The sequence below is a fragment of the Protopterus annectens genome, chromosome 7.part0 (assembly GCF_019279795.1).
Source record: "Protopterus annectens isolate FY-2018-M chromosome 7.part0, PAN1.0, whole genome shotgun sequence".
NCBI classification, from domain to species: Eukaryota; Metazoa; Chordata; order Ceratodontiformes; family Protopteridae; genus Protopterus; species Protopterus annectens.
Window position 1 is genome coordinate 1,631,996,855 of NC_056739.1, and position 19,204 is coordinate 1,632,016,058.

General features: G+C 39.7%; 1 protein-coding gene across 1 annotated transcript in view; it reads right to left on the minus strand.

Moving 5' to 3' along the window:
* The window catches only part of BSN (bassoon presynaptic cytomatrix protein), a 2,988,702-nt gene that overhangs the window by 1,192,409 nt on the left and 1,777,089 nt on the right, over positions 1 to 19,204 (minus strand). The window contains exons 5-6 of the mRNA XM_044076415.1: positions 553 to 5,850; positions 1 to 396 (exon numbers count right to left, since the gene is read on the minus strand). The exon at positions 1 to 396 is cut by the window's left edge and continues 1,308 nt beyond it. Coding sequence (XP_043932350.1) covers positions 1 to 396; positions 553 to 5,850 — 5,694 coding nt within the window. The remainder of the gene's footprint in view (positions 397 to 552; positions 5,851 to 19,204) is intronic.

Sequence of the window (19,204 nt, forward strand, 5' to 3'; positions counted from 1 at the left end):
CAGCTGCATACGTTGCTGAGCTAACTGCTCCCTCTGGAGAGCCAGTTGAGTTTGTCGCTCCTCCTGCTGCTGATGCAATACCTGCTGCTTGATGGTCTGCAGTTCCTGTATTTCCCTCTGTACTAACATCTGCTCCTTTTCTCTGTGACGCTGGAGCTCTAACCGTTCTCTCTCAAGCTCTTCCTGTAAACGTATTTGCCTTATTTTTTCAAGCTCTACTCTTTCTCTTTCAAGCTGGAGTAGTTGCTCTTGCTGTTTTCTCAAACGTTCTTCCTCCTTTTCTTTCTCAGCATTATGTCTGCTTACAGTAGTGCTTTGCTGAGTTTCCTGCTGCTGCTGCTGCACCTGCTGTTGATGCTGTTGCTGAAGGTGTTGTTGTTGTAACTGCTGTTGCTGCTGCAGCTGTTGCTGCTTCTGTTGCTGTTGTTGCTGCTGAAGTTGTGACTGCTGCTGTAATTGTGGTTGTGGTTGCAGCTGTTGTTGCTGTTGCAGCTGTTGCTGCTGTATTTGTTGCTGCTGCTGTTGTAGCTGTTGTTGTTGCAGTTGCTGCTGCTGTTGCAGTTGTTGCATTTGCTGTTGCTGTTGCTGTATTTGTTGCTGCTGCTGTTGTTGTAGCTGTTGCTGTTGCAGGTGTTGCTGCTGTTGCTGCAGCTGTGTTTGCTGCTGAACTGCTTGCTGTTCAAGTAAAGTCTGGCTTACCTCTCTTGTATTAACCTGTTCTACTGATTTCACAGCAGTAAGTGTATCCTGACTTTTGACACTGCCCTGTTCTAACCTTTGAACACTTACTATATTATGACTTGATGGCTGGGGAGCTTTCATTGTTGAAACTGTGTCTGTCACGTCTGTACTAGTGGCTGTAACTGTAGTGCTGGACTTCCCTAAATACATAGGTGCTTCAGCTGTAGCTATGGCAGGAGCAGAAACAAATCTCTGGGGTGGTGTGCTGCGGTACAAATTTTGTGGTGCAAGTGGCATTCTTGGTGCAACTAGAGGCAGTCTAGTCAAACTTGCTATTGGTACAGCTGTGACACTACCTAATCCATATGGCCTGTAGATACCTCTTAACAATGGACGTAAGACAGATGCTGGCTGTGTAGTAATTGGCAGGGTTGATGCTATAGGAGTATTAATAGTTGAATAAATCATGCCATCTGCTGCTCTCACTGTTGCTGTGGATGGGTAGATGGACTGAACAGCTTCTTGCCTGGGTCCACCAATGTTGTACTGTGGCATACTTCCAAATCCCTCTCCTTGTGCAGGATGACTGACATCAGGATAACTTGGATTATGAATTATAGAAGTCATAGTTTGCTGAGTAGGCATTGCAAGGTTTCCTGTGGGTCCAGTGTTTTGTCCATACTGTAGAATATCTTTACTTCCAGTATGCCTTGCTCCATAATGGTCCATTGAATTAAGTGCTGCACACATTCTACTGATTTCACGTGCTGTCGTTGCACTGTAGTGGGCTAAGCTAGACTCCTGAAAGCTTGACAGATCTCCTTTTCTTGAATAGCTATAATCAGAAGGAATATTAGATAAGGAACTGTACCGTCTCATTGGTAACTGCTGACTCATTAGATCAGAGGGTGTCCTAAGGTCTGTAAATGAACCATACTGCATCCCATGTCCCAGATAGCTCCCATCAGTAAAAGCAATGCCATAGGTTTGTTTGACTGTAGTCAAATCCACTGCAGAGTCAACACCATGTGGTTGAAACTGAAGTTCATTCCTTGTGGGAAAATAGCTCAGACCAGCTTCTGCTAAGTTACTATCTGACATGGAAGAGTGCAGCCTTCCAATAAATGGTTGAGAGTAAGATTTCTGTTCCCTATACAAGTCATGGCTAGTAGCTGATTGAGCTCTGTAATGATAGCTGTCCAGCGAGTCCTGTATTCCTGTTCCATAGTACTGTGATGGCATTGGTTTGTTTGCAAGTGCAGTTTCTGCCACACCTTTTTCTGGCATCTTAGGTGGTGGGTTGAAAGCTCTTGTGCAACTGCTGCCAAAGGGAAACTTGTATACCACGTCGCAGCATGCCACCTGCCTATCAGATTTCATTCCAGTCAGATCTAAAACATTGCTAGGTTGTTCTTGTTTTACCAGCTTTGTAACTGTACCAGCCTGATTGTTATCTAACTGAACCATCATTGTATGGGGTTTTACACCACCAATACCACCTGGAAGATTCTGAGTCCTAAGTTCCACAGCAGAGCCACCATAAATATCTGTAGGAATGAATCCTTGATCTTGAGGCAATTGTCTTGGAATACCACTGACAATATTCTGTACATTACTAGATTGGGTAACTACAATATCTTTTTTTACCATCTGCGGCATTTGATTAGGCAAATTATATCTCGCAAATGCCTGCTGCTGTGTAAATGAATCTTCGGGTTTTATCATGGAACCAGGCATGTTTGTATTAATTATGTTCTCATTTATAGCTGGATGCTGAACTGTAAATGTTGGCGGTTTAGCATGTAAGCATACCGCACTTCCTGCTGCTTGCCCTAAGTCTACTCTGCTCTGGAAAGGATCCCCGTAAACTGCAGGCAGCTTTGGCTGAGAAACATACATGGAGGCAGCAACTGTTATACTGACTGTACTTGATGTGCATATGACCATCTGTGATTTTTCCTGTGTATTAAGATTCATGATCAAAGGCTGGATAGCAGTAGACTGTCGGCCTCCCATTTGATCTGAACCAAGAGAATATCGTCGGCTTTCTGAAGCCAAAGATGTTAAATCCATTCCTTGGTCAGTAATTATTATAGGTGCAGGCTTTGTGGCAGTACGTAGGTCAATGGCACTGCTGCTTGATGGTTTGGGACCAGGTTCCACCCTAGAGGTACCAGGAACTGAAGAAATTCTGCACAAAGTTATGTGCTCCATAGGCAGAGTTCCTCGACTGTAAACACTAGCAGCTGTAATAGTTGTTGATGTTGTATGCACTTTTGCAACTGAAGTCTGAACAGCTGTACTAGAAAGTGATATCCTTTCACTTTGTGAGCCAACTTTTGTATAGGTGGGATACATTTGGTCTTGCAGAGTTTGTGCTATAGAAATCTCAGGCTGGGCATAGCTATGAAGAGACTGCTGACGGCTTAACCTAGTTGGTGAAGATACTGGTGAAACAGAAGCATTTACATTTAAAGGTTTGCTTTGACTTGCATCTGATGCCAGTGTTATCACCATGAATGTTGAATCTTGTGATGACTGTTGCCTTGTAAGACGAGAAGATGTAGCTTTGTGAACTGTTTGCGTACCTTGTGCATGCTTTGAAGCAGCAGCCGAACTAACTTTCGTACTTGTAGCATCTGAAAAAAATGTCTGTGTTGAAAAATCTGAGGAAAAAAAGTCTCCATCTTCTGAGCGTATCATCATATCTGCTTGTGAGGAAGTCTGAGTTGGACTTTGAGTGGGTGATGAAGATGGAGAAAGAGGCTGGTCTGAGGTCTTAAAAAAAGAAAACACCTTTGATGTAAATGAAGCATTTTTTCTTGCTTCTGATGAAATATCTGCCTTATCTGTTGTTGGTGATTCCTTTGTTTCAGTAGATTTCTTTGCCATTCGAATATCATCTGCTTGCGATTTATAAGTTAACTGTATATTTTTGGATGTCTCTGCACTATCAAGTTCACTGATTATTGAATGCCTGCTATAATCTGACACGCATGTCGTAGAAACATAAACTGATGTGGTGGTAACATTTGATCCTTTACTGTCCATAGCTGAAAAACTTTGCTGATCTTCGCGGTCTTTGGTGAAATGTTGAGTTACCTTAACATCAGGAATAGGCCTAGCCCCAGTACCTGATTCTGAAGGTGAAAATGAAACTGGAGCTGATATCTGTGTTGGACTTGTTCCAGGTGTCAGGAGTGCATTGCTTTGTTTCATTGGGTCATTATAAGCACTATCAGCATGCAGCAGTTGCTGCTTTTCTTGACATGTTCCTTTTCCATCTATTTTCTTATCTTCTTGTTGCATACCTAAATCAAGTGATGAAGACTGGTGCATTCTAGAAATATTCTGGGATGTCTGTAGGATTTCTTCATAAACAGCTTCTGATTTAGACAATTCATCATAGGCATTCTGTGAAGTCTCTGTATCACTACCAATATAACTGTAGTCATTGATATAATGATATTCAAAACTGTTTTGACTTCCAAGGTTTCTGTAGTCACCTTGCTGGTAGTTATTAGCATAAGTTTTACTCTGCTTGACAGGTTGCTTCTGGTGTTTCTGTAGCATTTCTGCTTTTTTCATCATTTCTTCATACACTTCTTCTGCACTTTTCAAAGTCTTGCTTGTTGAGTAACCAACATTGTTAGTTGCTTTTTCAGTTGGAGAATATAGAGACATAAATGTTGGAAGATTGTATTCACTTCCAGATTTGTATAGCTTTGAAGAGATAATGTCAAAACCTTCAGCTTCAGAATCAATAGATGGGGAATATTCAGAACAAGAAGATCTGTGCAGTTCCTCCATTTCTGCTGCTTGGCGCAGCTCCTCTGTAGGAGAGGCATCTTCAATGGGTGAAAGATTACTAGGTGGGGTTTTAGATCGCTCTCTCCTTCTCTGAGCTCTCAGTTCTTCTTTATCCCTTTTAGTTTTGCGAGCTGTACTTCTGATGCGCTGTTGTTCTACTTCTCTCATTTTTTCTTGCTCCCTTAAAAGTTCTTCTTCTTCCCGGAGCTCTTCTTCTTCGGATGAATCCTCAATAGTAGGTAATAGAGGACCATGTGATCGATGTCTTGCTTTTCTTTGTTGTTTAGCTTCTTCCAACCTCTGTCTGCGGCTTGGACTGCTATCACTGTCTTCTTCCAAAGATGAGAGAGATGTTGGAGATGTACCTGATGTGTAACTAGGTGTTGTTGCTGGCAAGGTCGAGGAATACTCACCTCTTGACCTTTCATCTGGTGATCCTGTTAAACTTTCCATTTCAAGTTCAGGTTCTCTGTCAAGACTAAGATCAACTTCACTGCTAAGGTCCATTTCTCGACTATACCCATTTGTACTGTTTAATTCGATTGTCTTAAAACGCCGTAATCCTCCTTGTGATGCTAACAGCTCTTCCTCTTCACTGGCTTTATAGGCATCTTCAAGTTCTTTAGTTTCTTCAGCATACATACTGCCAGAGCTGTGAAGCAAGTGCCGTTTGGAGCTGCTTTTGGCTTTCTCTGAATCAACTTTATGGCTCTTTTTCATACTAGTGCGTTTTGGTCGGTCATAAATTTCAGCATCATCATCTTCACCATTATCTTCATCTGCACTCATCTCCATGAGCTGTCTTCTCATAAATTCTTCATCAGTAATTACTAGGTCTGTACTCCTCTGCCTGCCTGGTAAGGGAGAAAATCCACCCTCACTGCTATCTTCCACATAGTCATGCCGAAGTTTGCAGCCAAAGTCATCTGAAGATTCCATACTTTCTCTAGCATCTCTTTGGTTTTCCCATTCTAGAGAGTCTTCATCTTCTTCTAGAATATCTTCTAGCTCCTCATCAGAATCAAAAGCTTCTGGTGTGATTGATAGGGAGTGAGGCCTCTGCCTTTGTCTGTGCTCTTCCCGAGGGTCACGAAACATCTTTTCTGTGCTGGCTTGATCGGCAGAAATCGTTTTTGACTCAAGTAGTGGCCGCACAGTGCTCTCTAGTTTGGTGAACTCTGAGGGGCTTGGAGGGCTGTGCTGTTTAAGGCCCATCTCATTCTGTTTTTCTTCCTCTTGGTTTAGGAGACCAGTGATCTCACTCTGGGAGCTGGAGATGCCATCAGAAGAATAACCCGTATCACTTGTGCTTTGAGGACTTTTAGAGACATCGTGTGCAACAGGTTTACCACCAGTGTCCTGCAAAAATAAAAACACTTTTTAGAAATCAGCAAGTCAGACAACTTATTTAAATTCATACTGCGACAGGCAATTTATAGTACATCACTCAGTCATGCTAACAAGAACTTAACACCGACCCTCATCAAAGCTAAAGTAATATACAAATTAGGCTAACTAATTTTATTTCTACCTAGAAAGAGTAGGTTGATTCAGTACTATAAATATATTGATAGAGAAAATATGCATCACTTGACAGTTTCTGACAGTTCAGTTACTGAAATATATATTTAAGGACAGCTAGCAAAACTAATAATGATGTAATTATAAAAATCAAATCAACATTGTCAACATTTAAAGTGCATATTTATTTTCAAGCAATGATTACTAACAAATGTTCTGCATATACGTATGTAGTTGTTCTACATACTTTAAACATTTTGTATAGTTTGTACTGGTCTGGGACTTAGTATCATGATTTGTACTGCATGACTCTAAAGCAATAATACTTTTTCCTCCAAGTATAGCTTTAGTGCAGGTAGTCACTTTACTGTCATAGTATAGCAACTTTCATACTGCAGTAATAATCACTACTGATCTTACTGATAATGTCATTTGACCTATGACCTGACTATAACCATTTGCCCAGTTGAAATGAGTAAACAGTACAAGCAGGGGTTATGTGGCCTGTTGTTAGGTCTGGTTTGTCAGCTTGATAGATATTTCTGTATAAACAGGTCACAGGAGACAGCGTGTATGTGCGCATAGTTTTGTAAGTGCTAATTCATATGCTGGGATGGATTCTAATCTCTTGCCATTAGTAATGTGGCATCAAGCTGATGCTCCTGATAGTTAATTTCTTCTAGCTGCTACTATTTTATTGGTTTATGACTGACCAGCTAATTGTAAGAAATCACCATGTGCTGCACTGTATGGGCAGCGTTCACTCCAGATGCGGAGGTCTTTTTTTAAATATGTTTTCTTTAATTCAGCACTGGTGTCCAGTACTAAAAAGTTTTATTTTTAGTAGCATTAAAAATCATTCTTGCAGACTAACAGCAATACCCAGGAAATAGAAATGTATTCCTATTAGTAACAAGGCAAAAATCAATAATAGGTGTTTCAAATTAAATTTCCTTTTGCTTATACTATGCATTAGTCAGTATGTTATATCAACACAGAGTTTGATATGTATATCCATCTGTCCATCCATCTGCAACTACTTTTTCCCATTTTTGCACAGGAGGTCAGGATGTCACTTCAACAGTGACAGTCACCTAATGCTAATGTTCTCTCTACTGGATGGTGCATACAATGCACATTTATTTTGTTGGTTTTCAACAGAATTCTAAAATATTAGACAGAGGTATCTAAAACAAATCAAGCTGTAAAATACAACATTTAATTTCATAACATTAGCAAAGTTACACATTAGACAATTAAGAATTGTTTATATTTTAAAACAAAGCATGCACATTGATCAGACAGGGCAAGCAGAGAGTCCATTTTAAAGCCACCATCACCCATAGAACTGAGTCTGGGTGGCGGCAACTATTTAAAATCTAGCTACAGCCACTTTGTTCTCTGTTCTGCAAAGCAAGAATACAAATCAAATTATTACAAGATTGGAAAACAAACTTCTTCCCTCACCAAAGACAAAAATAAAAACAAAAAAATCTTGAAATGTTAAAAAAAAAAAAAAAAAAAAAAAACAACAACACGCACACACACGTGCACATGTGCTCACACCACACACACACACACACACACACACACACACACACACACACACACACACACACACACACACACACACACACACACACACACACACACATACTTATAAACAGTAGCTCAGATTTGCATGCCTGGGTTCCAAACTGAATAAAAACAATGGCAGAAATTGTACTGTTCCTGGTGCACAGCACAAACATCAGTAGATTTGTGCCCGACTTTCAAAAGATGGCAGGAGAAATATTACAGCAGGAAGGAGTTCCAAGATACAATGCCATTATTTTAAAAAGTAAGCAATTTTATTTTTTAAATAACAATATTGTATAATAGCAGTAATCAAATCCTGTGAGGAGATAATATTGTTTTACCCATGGCTGGCTTACTAATTCAATCACACAAGCATCATCTTCATGATCAGTTGATGACTATTAAGCACAGCTGGTGAGCATTTCACTGAAGATCTAAAGGTCCCTGTTTCAATCTCAGGTTTTGGTAGAGAAGCCTTTTGAAACTTTAACCTTTCAGTGTAGGCTTTGGGAATATGTTTATCTTAATGTCTGAACTTGAACATGTGTCAGATGTATGTTAAAAATGAAGGTAAAGCATTGTGACACCTATGAAAATGTGCTTAATTGTGCTAAAATAAACAGACATCCATGGCAGGTCTAATCCCCAGAATGACTAACAGTTTGGGTTAGGGAATGGCATAATGGTTAAGGTGTTTTTCTTACACACACAAGGTACATGGTTCTATCTTTCACCTTTGAGAAACATGGATACACTTAAAAATGAGTCATTATTACAATAATCACCTATAATCTATGATTAAAGCTTACCATCTGTGAGTAAAACCAGCATTACCTACACCCAGTCATAGATTATTGATAAAATAAGTGGTATGAACCAATCATATAATGGACTGCCTTGTCCACTTGTCTGTTGGATGATATTCAGTTTTTTCATCAGTACATCCCCCCATATGATGGTGCATCTTGAGTTGGTGTTAGGTTTCATTGTACATACAGTATGTCCTAGATGAACTATGTTTGATCCATGGCCCAGATTGCTGGAAGGAACATAGGAGGAGGATGGAAGTTAGTGGCTGACACTTGCTCAGTTATACTAGGGAGGTGTGGGATAGCTAGAACCACTGTACTGCTGACCAGAGCAAGTGTGGTGAGTAATTGTTGGACATAGTCAAGAAATGGATGAGAGAGGCTACATCCTACATGTAAGTCAGGAAGTGATAAATAAGGAAGGATGCAAGTCCTCATAGAGGACTAGCAATATGGAGATACTGGCCACAGCAAGGAGGGTTAGGTGGTTAATATGAGATGGGAGGGAATCCATGTAACCTAGATCACTCCTTCTCACCTGAACCTGTACTTTGGGGGAATGACTAGGCAGGTTAGGTTCTTGCTCCAGTCAGGTAATTCTTGCTCCAATCAGGTAATGAATGGAACATAGGACTAAGAAGAGATGATGCCAATTAGATAAAGACAGCAAGATGAGGTAGAGATGAGCTGATTAGTGAAGGTTTGGGTCTGGTACCTGTTATTAATCCATGTGAATGATAAGTTCTGCATATGGGTCCCATGATGGTAATGATGAAAGCTAGGATGTTGTGTGGTTTGTTGTATAGAATGCTGTGGAATGTCTGCAATACAGTGGTGGATGTAATGTTTACAAAGTGAATGGAAAGAGTTGAAGTGTATATAAGAGCAGGGCAGATGTTGTGGGAAGAGTAACTGGTGGACTGGATTTAGACAGATGACCTGGTTTAATCTGGACAGAGATTGGCTGTGGTATGTATGCCTGAGGAGAAAACAATGAACATGACACTCCCACTTAGCATGCTATGAAGTTTGGGGTGCATAATAAGGGGAGTAGTGGGGGAGTGGAGCACATCTGAAAATGGGGTATGAAAACCCAGTTACCTCTTGCTACTCTGGCATCAAAACAAAGTAGAATCCTGATATCACGAACTGCATTTAGTTCTGTGTTCAAATGTGGTTAAGGTGTCTCAAACAAGGTGTGTGTGTGTGTGTGTGTGTGTGTTGGGGGGATCAAGCAATAGCTCATGTATTGGTTTTCATATAGGTATTAAACAGCACCAATGAATCGGTTATAACACAAACAAATAAAAATAGAATAAAAATCTACCACTGCCAACTGTAACTATGGAGGCTGAGGCTAAAACCAAAAACATGGTGCCAATAATATATATATATATATATATATATATATATATATATATATATATATATATATAAATATCAAAGTACTTTACTAAAAAGACTAAGCGCCTTCACCCAAATACACATACAGGCTTCATTAGAGTAAGAAATATTGCATAGTGAAAACCTTAAATACTAAGGACATGATGCTGCATTTTTGATGCCATGGTCCAAGCAATACTTGCTACCATGAATTAGGCTCTCCAGGAGCTAACCTGTAGGTAACCTGAGGTATTTATGACTGTTCTGAATTTACTATCATTTACTAACTTCTTCAGCCACAGGTGACTGTGTCTACTTTAATGTCAGAGTTAATGTTAGTGTTAAGAGAAATAGATTCCAAAGAGAAGTGGCCCCCAATTCCTGGGGGACACTACTGGTAACCACTCTTAGTTTATAGGGTACCTGCAGCACTAACAGACTGTTCTATTTCTCAGCCAACTTACTATCCAGTGGGTAACATTGGGGGGTTACAATTAATTAGATTTGCTTGTCAGTGATTCCTGAGTGTGGTCATTCGCCAAGTCCTGGAATGTCATGTGAACTGATTTAACAGAGAGTTGCCTTTAACAAACCCAAAATCATTCAAGTCCAGGTTTAGAAGACTGCCCGCATCCTTGTTAATGAAGTTCATAATGATGTGCTCCATTGTCTAACACATAAGGCTGGTGAAGCTTATTTACAGTTACCCAGGTCAGTTGTGGGTCTCTTTTTGTGATGTGGGCAGTTGTGGGTCTCTTTTTGTGATGTGGGATTACTACAGCAGTTCTCTACACCTCCAGCATGAGTCCAGTAAAGAGCCTGAGACTGAAGAGATGTAACGAGTCAACTAGCCAGTAATAAGCACTGATCAGAAGATAATCTGACACATTGTCAGGGCCCGTGGCGCTAGTATTTCCAGCCCTGGAGAGAGCACTTAGGACTTGCTTGGGGATGATGTGTGGGGGTGTCATGTGCATGCTACTATGTCATGAGCAATTGGGGGAAGGTGAAGAATAAAGTTTGAATTTTCCACTAATATGCTGGCAATATTATTTTGTATTAGCTCAGAGCATTGCAGGGTATTATTTCATAGGTTCCTGACAGATAAAGAAATGTTTGTGGTTGTTAGCATGGGTGGTAATTCACAGTTTGTACATGCTATTGGTTGATTTGACTTTGTTTCTAAGTTCTTTGTTGATTATTTTGAGTTCCTATCTAGCTGATGGGGTATTAAGTTTGTTTTTATGGGTTAGGAGTTTCTTTGTACTATTGTATAATTTCTTGACAATGAGGGGTCCACCAAATAAGTTTGTTTTTACATCTGGCACTAAATGTCTTGTGATGAACAAGGCCTCAATACCAGCTTGGAGGTTGGTGCAGGATTTATCCGTGAAAATTTCAGCACAGCACAACAGTTTGCAAGTTGGGGGGACTCCTTCTGACAACATGTATTGCACACAGTTTGGACACCTTATGAAGCAAGAGAATGCAAAAGCAGAGGACTCAAACTGCAAAAATACTTTTTTTTCTGAAATGAGTCTTTAGTATATGTAATTGTAGTGATTTTGCTTAACAGAAGTGATCACCATGAATTCACCTGTAAGTGGGACAAGTAGGAAGTAGTTCACAGTGATTACTGACTTGTCTAAGTAGTTCAACAGGTGTCACACTTGTCTTTGATGATGGAAGATTAGAAGACTTTGGGTTCTGTTCCCACACCATGCGGCTTGATTAATTTTCCATTACTGCAGTATAAGGGGGATGTTGCTGTCCTGAATATGCTATCCTGCCTGCGGTGTTAACTCAGGTGGATATAAAAGATTCCATGATCTTTATCAAAAAGAGTAGGGGTTGCTTTATTATATTAACATTTTCCCCCTTTCTTTCATTATTTACACATTTGTTATATTTACACTTTACAACTCATTTTTTATATTTTTGTACAATACTTTAAATATTCATTTTCCTAAATGCATTCAATAACCATTTCATCCTCCCATCCTATTTATCATTACCGTTCTTTATACCATATATTGCTTCCTCATAATCTTTTCTTATAAAGCAGTTCTTTACATCTTTTTTTCTGTAAGCAACAAATAGCAAGGAATAAAATGTTATCCCATTTTTCGATTTTTCTTCATATCCCAAACAAATTTCCCATATAGCACAACAGCCATATCGATGTTTTAAATACTTTCCAATCGTAAGCATCTCTGAATAATTTTAAAACTTAAATTTTTCCTACACTCCAAAAATAGTGTTGAGATGTACTTTCAGTATTACAGCCATTACCTTTTCATAACTGGCCGTTATTTATTACTTCTATCATCATCTTACATATTCTGCTATTTTCCCTTTTCATCTTTCTTAAATTACACGTGGGTTTCCTCTGGGTGCTCCAGTTTCCTCCCACATTCCCAAGACATTGCTGCGTGTTAACTGGACATTCTGAATTGGCCCTAGGTGTGAGTGTATTCATGTGTGTGTGTGTCTTCTAAGGAAGGTTGGGTGCTGGGCTGGCAACTCGACAACATAAAACTCTACTGCCACTTGTTCTGCGGACACCAATAACCTGCTGTGGTGACCCCTAATAGGAACAGCCAAAAAGAGAAAAAGATCTTTCTTAAATTACAAGGGAATTAAGGCTGGAATAATGCTAAAGGTGTTTAACTAACAGACACAGAGCACAAGGTTTATTTCTCACCTTTGAAGAAACAATGGGTAGGCTTAAAATAACCCACAACAGCAGCTAACCTGTGAACAATCAAAGTATCCCACCACCATAACAGACATAAGTGCAGTCATATAACTTTGAATTTCCTTAGTCAATTTTTCTTTCATTTACATTTGTATACACATATACAGCTTCTACTCTAAACATATTCTGCCCCTTTTTTACGTCACATACTAAAACTCATCCCATCCTCAAATATCTAACACTAATATCTTCATCTTTTAGTTGTACTGCAATAACTAGGCATGCATCACTCCCTGTAATCCATGCCACTTTTAGTTTCCAGATCCTCTCAAATTACACCCATTTTCCTTTTATCTGTACACCTTATATCAAGCAAATTACCTCTGCATCTGTTTTTGCATACCATTCTATCACCATTATTCCACTAATATCCCCTTTCATTCAAGCTATTAATCTTTAGAGATGCTATACTTATATTAGCCTTCCCCACCCTCTTTTTATTTTTATTTTTATGTATTTATTTTCCATTTTAGTTCTCTTAGCCTCCTCCTTGTACTTCCCCAGAAGAACCTTCCCCCTTTTTTCCTCGAGTGTGACTGCACATCTTCTTCTCCATCCACTTTCCAGGTTTTTGGTTTACAGTTTATTTTTTTCTGGAGTACCCAAAATCTGCACACTGCCCACAGCTACTTTTTATACAGTTCTATATTTAATACAGTTCATCACAACAGGGAAAAAACCTGCTTTTGCCTGCCCCAGTCATTAGCACTCCATGGATCCATTATTTATTATCACACTAGGCACATGCTGTATCTCGTTACTGTCTGTTGTTGAAGTTGCATAAACTTCCCATCCCCCAGGCCATACTTTTCTGTCATCCACAACTTTTTAATATTATGCACTTCCAAAAATAAGGTTAGAAAAAAAAAAACTATTTTTTCTATCTCACACGTTCCAAATTGTAACAACAATTTTCTTTTAACTGTAGATTTAGATTTTGATAAACATAGTACTTCCAAGCAAATAAATTACTTTTCTTTTCACATTCATTACCATTTTTTGTTCTGCTAGTGAAAGTGTCTCAGTTTTTTTCACAGAAAGCCTCATTTCCTATATGTATTATGCCCCAATATCAGACAAACTGAATAATCCTTTTAATTTGCTGTTCATCCCTTCTTTTTACCATCATCGCAGGCCTTTTCCTCCAACTCCCAACAGCTGCAGTCTGTCTCCTCTGCACCTGCACAATCATTTCTTTCTGAAGTTTTTCACTGGAACCTGCTACTGCTGCTGCGTAAGTATTTCCTCCTACTAACACTGCTCTCAGTCTCGCTTTGTTTACCATTCCTGGTACAACTACCTGCAGTCCCTTAAAACAATTACTACAGTGGCCAGATGTTCACTCTTTATCCTTTTTCATTTTTGTCATCTCCTACAGATATTTTTGTCCTTCACCACATTCCACTACATGGTTTCTGACTCCCTCTCGTTCTCATTCAGCCATCTTTTTTTTGTAAGACTGACTTATTCAGATCAAAACCCCACCCCCTTGCCACAATATTCACCTACAATGCTTCATTTCCTTTTGGATTACACCTTCTTTCTTTCCTTCTTCATCTCACCTGCACTTACAGCCTCCATGTTAAATTCAGTGATTACTGGTAACGGCCCTCTGATGTGGAGCTAACCTGGTCAGCAAAGTGAAAATATATAAACAAATAAATTTTGCCTATAGAAGAAGAAATTTGAATAGTTTTAATTAATGAGGAAGACATATAAAGTGAATGCAAAAATACCTACTCAATACAGCATTTTAACTAAAACAGAACAGCCCGTCAGGTAGCCAGTAAGTGATACGATTGCTAGGCAAGAAGGATTGCACATTCAAATATAAAACTGGAAGGTTGCACTTCCATAAAAGGGCTCTACATTCCTAACATGATTAAATATCTTAAAATACAAACTCTTTGTGGGACTAATGTCCAAGGCAAGCATGAGGTAGTTACAATCACCCAGATTAACACAAGATTTACTTCATAAAAAAAGCATAGCATTTCTTCATCATTATGACCTCTAAAGAACCAGTGCCATACAGTTTGGTATCCAGAGGATGTAAAAATTCATAGTAGTTTAAAAACACAAAGAGGTCAACTAAATATATTAATGTCATTAGAAAAGCTTAAAAGATTGCTGTAGAAGAGTCTCAACCATGTAAAACAAGCCAAAAAAAAAGCCTTCATCCTGATGAATCATAAAATGGCCAGAATAAAAAAAAACAGCACCGACAAGCCACGGTATATGATGCAGTTCAGTCATATATTGTCAATCATAATTCAGTTCTCATTACTTCAAGCAGCACAGTGATCTGCTCAGAGTAAAGGGGGATGGGAACAGTGGCATTTATAATATGATCCACAGAGGGAGGAATCAATTGTTTCCTTACATAAAGAAACAGACATCACATTCCTGTACAGATATTAGTACAAGAACATGTATGGGTCAAACTTAGAAGAACATGTATGGGTCAAACTTAGATTAAAAGCAAAGGAAGCTAAGATATGAGAGTACCTGAGTGTCAAAAAATGCTCCCATAACAACTCATATTTAGAAAGTTTCCCCACTATAGCAAGATGTTCATACTATAAATTGAAACAAAATTATGTAGTTGGAAAATTCTATCTGATCAAATAAATAGATCTGAAGTGGAGTTGCCATGGAGAGTAAGGTATTGCTAATGAATAGACAACTGTGTACTTACATTCTTTGATTGATCTATTTATTTTTCTTTTCAGTTTTTTTGTTTTAATTAATATAAAAAGGATCCAATAAACAAAAACCCTGCTTAGGCTTGGCAAAAGGGCCATGGTCTGGCCATGAACAAAGATGGCAACTTAAGTCTGAGTGGGTCTCCAAGGCTCACTAATTGAAAAGCTTTGGCTAAAATTTATTCTGTAAGCAGTTACATGAGTGTGGTATAGGATCCCTATAATTAGAAAGGTAGTTTGGCATGGTTATTGTGATTATCTGGACAGAACTGAAGAAAAAATAAGTCATATTTTACAAAAGTTGGATATCTTTGCACTTATTATGGGTATCATCATGCAGTGGTACTTCAAACTGATACTGAGTCCCTCTGGTCGATGGTGATGAATTCTGAAAGGAAAAGTAGCTCTCTAGAAAATACATTAAAATTGCATGAACGTGAGACACATTTATTGTGAGTTGCTGTGGAGTACTTTTTCCAGGCAAAAAGACCTGGAAAATAGGGCTTGTTGGAGATTTTTAGAGTCTCTAGACTGGCCTACAGGAGAGGGTGGCAGGAGAAAGTATGGTGTATTTCATAGAAATGTAGATTAAAAGCCTTATTAAGGATGTCCTGGGGCTTGATTATGAAATTGACAAGACACACTGTGTAGGAAGTATGGAGTCGGATGATGCCAGATTATTGTACAGTGCCAATCAATTTGGCTGAAATGGTAGTCAGGCAGGTGGCTGTGAAAAGAGGAATGCTGCCAGACAAAAGTACAAGTGACAGAGCACTTCAAAGCAACTGTTTTCCAAAAGAGGGAACAGCTTCAGCCTGCTACATAGAACATAGGCAGGAAGGAGGGGCAAGCCCCATTTGCTATATTTGACCATAGGGGAAGGATCTGCCAGCATATGCAATTCACTGACAGAGGTGGGCAGTATAAGCACATAGGTAATAAAAGGGAAATAACCCATAGTAGTGAACTGGGAGTTCAGGCCAGAACAGAAAAAAAAAACACGAAGAAAGAGAATTAGAATGGAGAATGTTCCATGCAGAATGGAAGAGAAGGAGTTTAAGCCACCTATAGAGCATAAGAAGAAGAGGAGGCCAGGTAAGGATAGTGGGTAAGAAATAAGGGAATATTTACCATTTAATCTAAGCACTGCCAGTAAGAGGTCCTGGTATGAGGTGGTGGAATGGAGGTGGACCCAACCCTTGGTTTGGCAGCAAGAAAGGAGATAAGGAGAGATCACTGGTGGAAAAGGGCAAGAAGGATCAGAAAAGGGCCATTCAACACAATGATGGAAGACCCATGATATGGTAGATAGAGACCTAGAATAAAGCCTTGTAGAAGCAAACCAGCCCCACAACAGTGGCTAAGATGGAAGTAAGAATGAAGCTTGGAAATGGCGCTCAACCACATGACTGATTTAATTACAGCTGTCCCTTAGTATCTTTGCTTTTGTCTCTCTGTTATGCCTCATGGGCTGAGGAACCTAAAGACACAGGAATTCAATAGGGGATGAAGGAAATAGAGGCCTCTAAGTAAGTACTGCTGAGTGGGGAGTGAGAAAAGAACAACTAATTGTAACAGAGTGGCTTTCTAAAAGAGAGATGGAGATGAAGGAAGTCAGCAAATGGTGGCACTGTTTAATTTAATTCTGTTTTGTATAGACTATAATGAATGCCTTACGTGTAGTGGATATACATTGGAGTGTTCTGAGGTTGCCAGTGGTTATAGGGGCAGTAATTATATGTGGTAAAATGCCCTACTTTATTGCTAGGGTTTTTTATACATGTATTATTAATATTTTATAAGTGTGTGTGTTATCATGTATTGGCGATAATATATTGTTTAATGTATTATATGAGAAAAAGCAACGAGTTGTTATTGATTGGCAATTTGATTAGGGATTGTCACGTGTTTCTGCCAAATTAAATGGAGAACACTGAGAGAGAAGGCGTTATGACAATGGGGATCAGGGAAGTAAAGAAGGAGAGATGATAGGATAGATTGATAAACATAAGGACTTGATTTAATTTTGATAATGTACAGTTATGGGACAGAGAACCCGCAGTGGTGGTGCTGTGGTAGCGTTGTCGCCTCACAGTAAGACGCTGTCTGATTCAATTCTCAGCTAGTGTGTCTTCTGCGTGGAGACATACGTGAATGTGCGTACCTTCGTTGAAGGTTGTGCATCAGGCCTGGCAAGCCGGTACGTAAAAATCAACTGCCAATCATTAGCAGACCGGAGTTCCGCTGTGGCGACCCCTAACCGGGAAAAGCCGAAAGACATGATGATTGACAGTTAAGGGACAGAGAAAATGAGTACAGTAACTAGTTTTCAAGGGTAGATTAAATGCAGTTTCTAGGTAGTACCCAGGGTTTGCCAAAAGGAGCAGGCTATAAGCAGCTGGGGTATGAAACCACAGACCAAAAGAAAGGAGAAGTTGGAGTAAGGGAGCCTGTTTGGGTCATTACACTATACCTGCATATGGAATGTAGATTATATGTATGGGCAGCAGGGGAAGCAGGGCGGTGAGCACTAGGAATATGCTGCAGTGAGAACTGAACTGTGGAGAGATGAATTTCTGAGGTACTGGTAGGAGGCTTGAGATAAGAAAACAGAAGCTAGTTATGGGAGGGGGTATGAGGTGAATAGCTTCCTTGCTGTGAAGGGAAAGGGAAAGATGGGGGAAGGATTAAGTGTTCAGGTAAGCAGTCCTTCAGTAGATAGCAAGGGAAGGCTTAGGCATGTCTTTTTGTATCAGAGGCTAGATTTGTCCATGGATGCTTGCTGCTGAGGAAATGTACAGGTCATTTTGCATAGATGGCCAAAGGTTGAAAATGCCCAGTTCCAAGACAGCAGCAGGGACATGCAAAAATGGGGGATGCAGAAGAGAGTTTGAACTGCATATTGAATGTAGAGGGCATCAGTAATTCCAATGACCAAGAGAGAGAGAGACTGCTAGCTAAATTAAGGAGGGAAAATGTTGGTAGTGCTGTGTTACTAGAGTAAAACCTGATGGCAAGAGTGGCAGGCAAAGGAGGGTGTACAAGAGGTTGTAGGTGAGTGTATAATAGTGACTGTGCACAGGTATTCTGATGCAGGATAAAGAGAGACTGGGTAGATCCGAATTGGAAGGCTGTCATTGGGGGGGATGTGTAAAGGATGGAATGAGAACGTACTGATGCATTATTGTGGAAAAGATAAGATAAAGATGAGCTCCGGGGGCAATGTTGTGGAGCACCGAGGAATATAGAGGAGGGGGTAGAATAATAATTGGTAAGGATTTCAGTTTTGCATTGGACATAGAATATGGGGCAGTAGGATTTAATAATTGCAAAGACTGCTAAAGACTCATGTAAAAAGAGAGGATTCAGTGAAACTTGGAAGGAGAGATGGAAGAAGGAAAAATACTTCACTTTTTTGAGTGATGAGTGCTGGCAGGTTAGCAAGCCAGATTTGTTTCTGACAGATATGCTGATTAGGGCATAGTGAAGACAGAGGTTATGGAGAGGGATGTATTGATCATTTGGTGATGATTGTGAAATGGGAGGTTAGGCAAATGGATTCAAAACAATGCGGATGGAATCAAAGAAAATGGTGAGAGGTTAAGGACCTAAGGTCAATGAAGCAAATGGTAGAGCATGTGATACAGGAAAATGGAGGGAAAGGCAGTCCTGAGGAAGAGGAAAGTGGGACGGCATCAAGGCTGGATGAAAACAGAGGATAATAAACTGCACAAGATGAAGGTGAAACTAGCATGAAGAAATGATCATGGGGAAGGAGGCTGAGATTAAATGGGTAAACTCAGGAAGAGAGGAGGGTATGCAAGACAGAATTAAAGCCCAGAAAGAGGAGCCAAAGGATCTAGAAGATGGGCAGGTTGAAGCAGAGGTGGGAAGTAGAAGAGTGAGACTGTCAGCAGGATTTTCAAGCAGGCAGCTTAAAGATCAGGAAAAAAGCATAA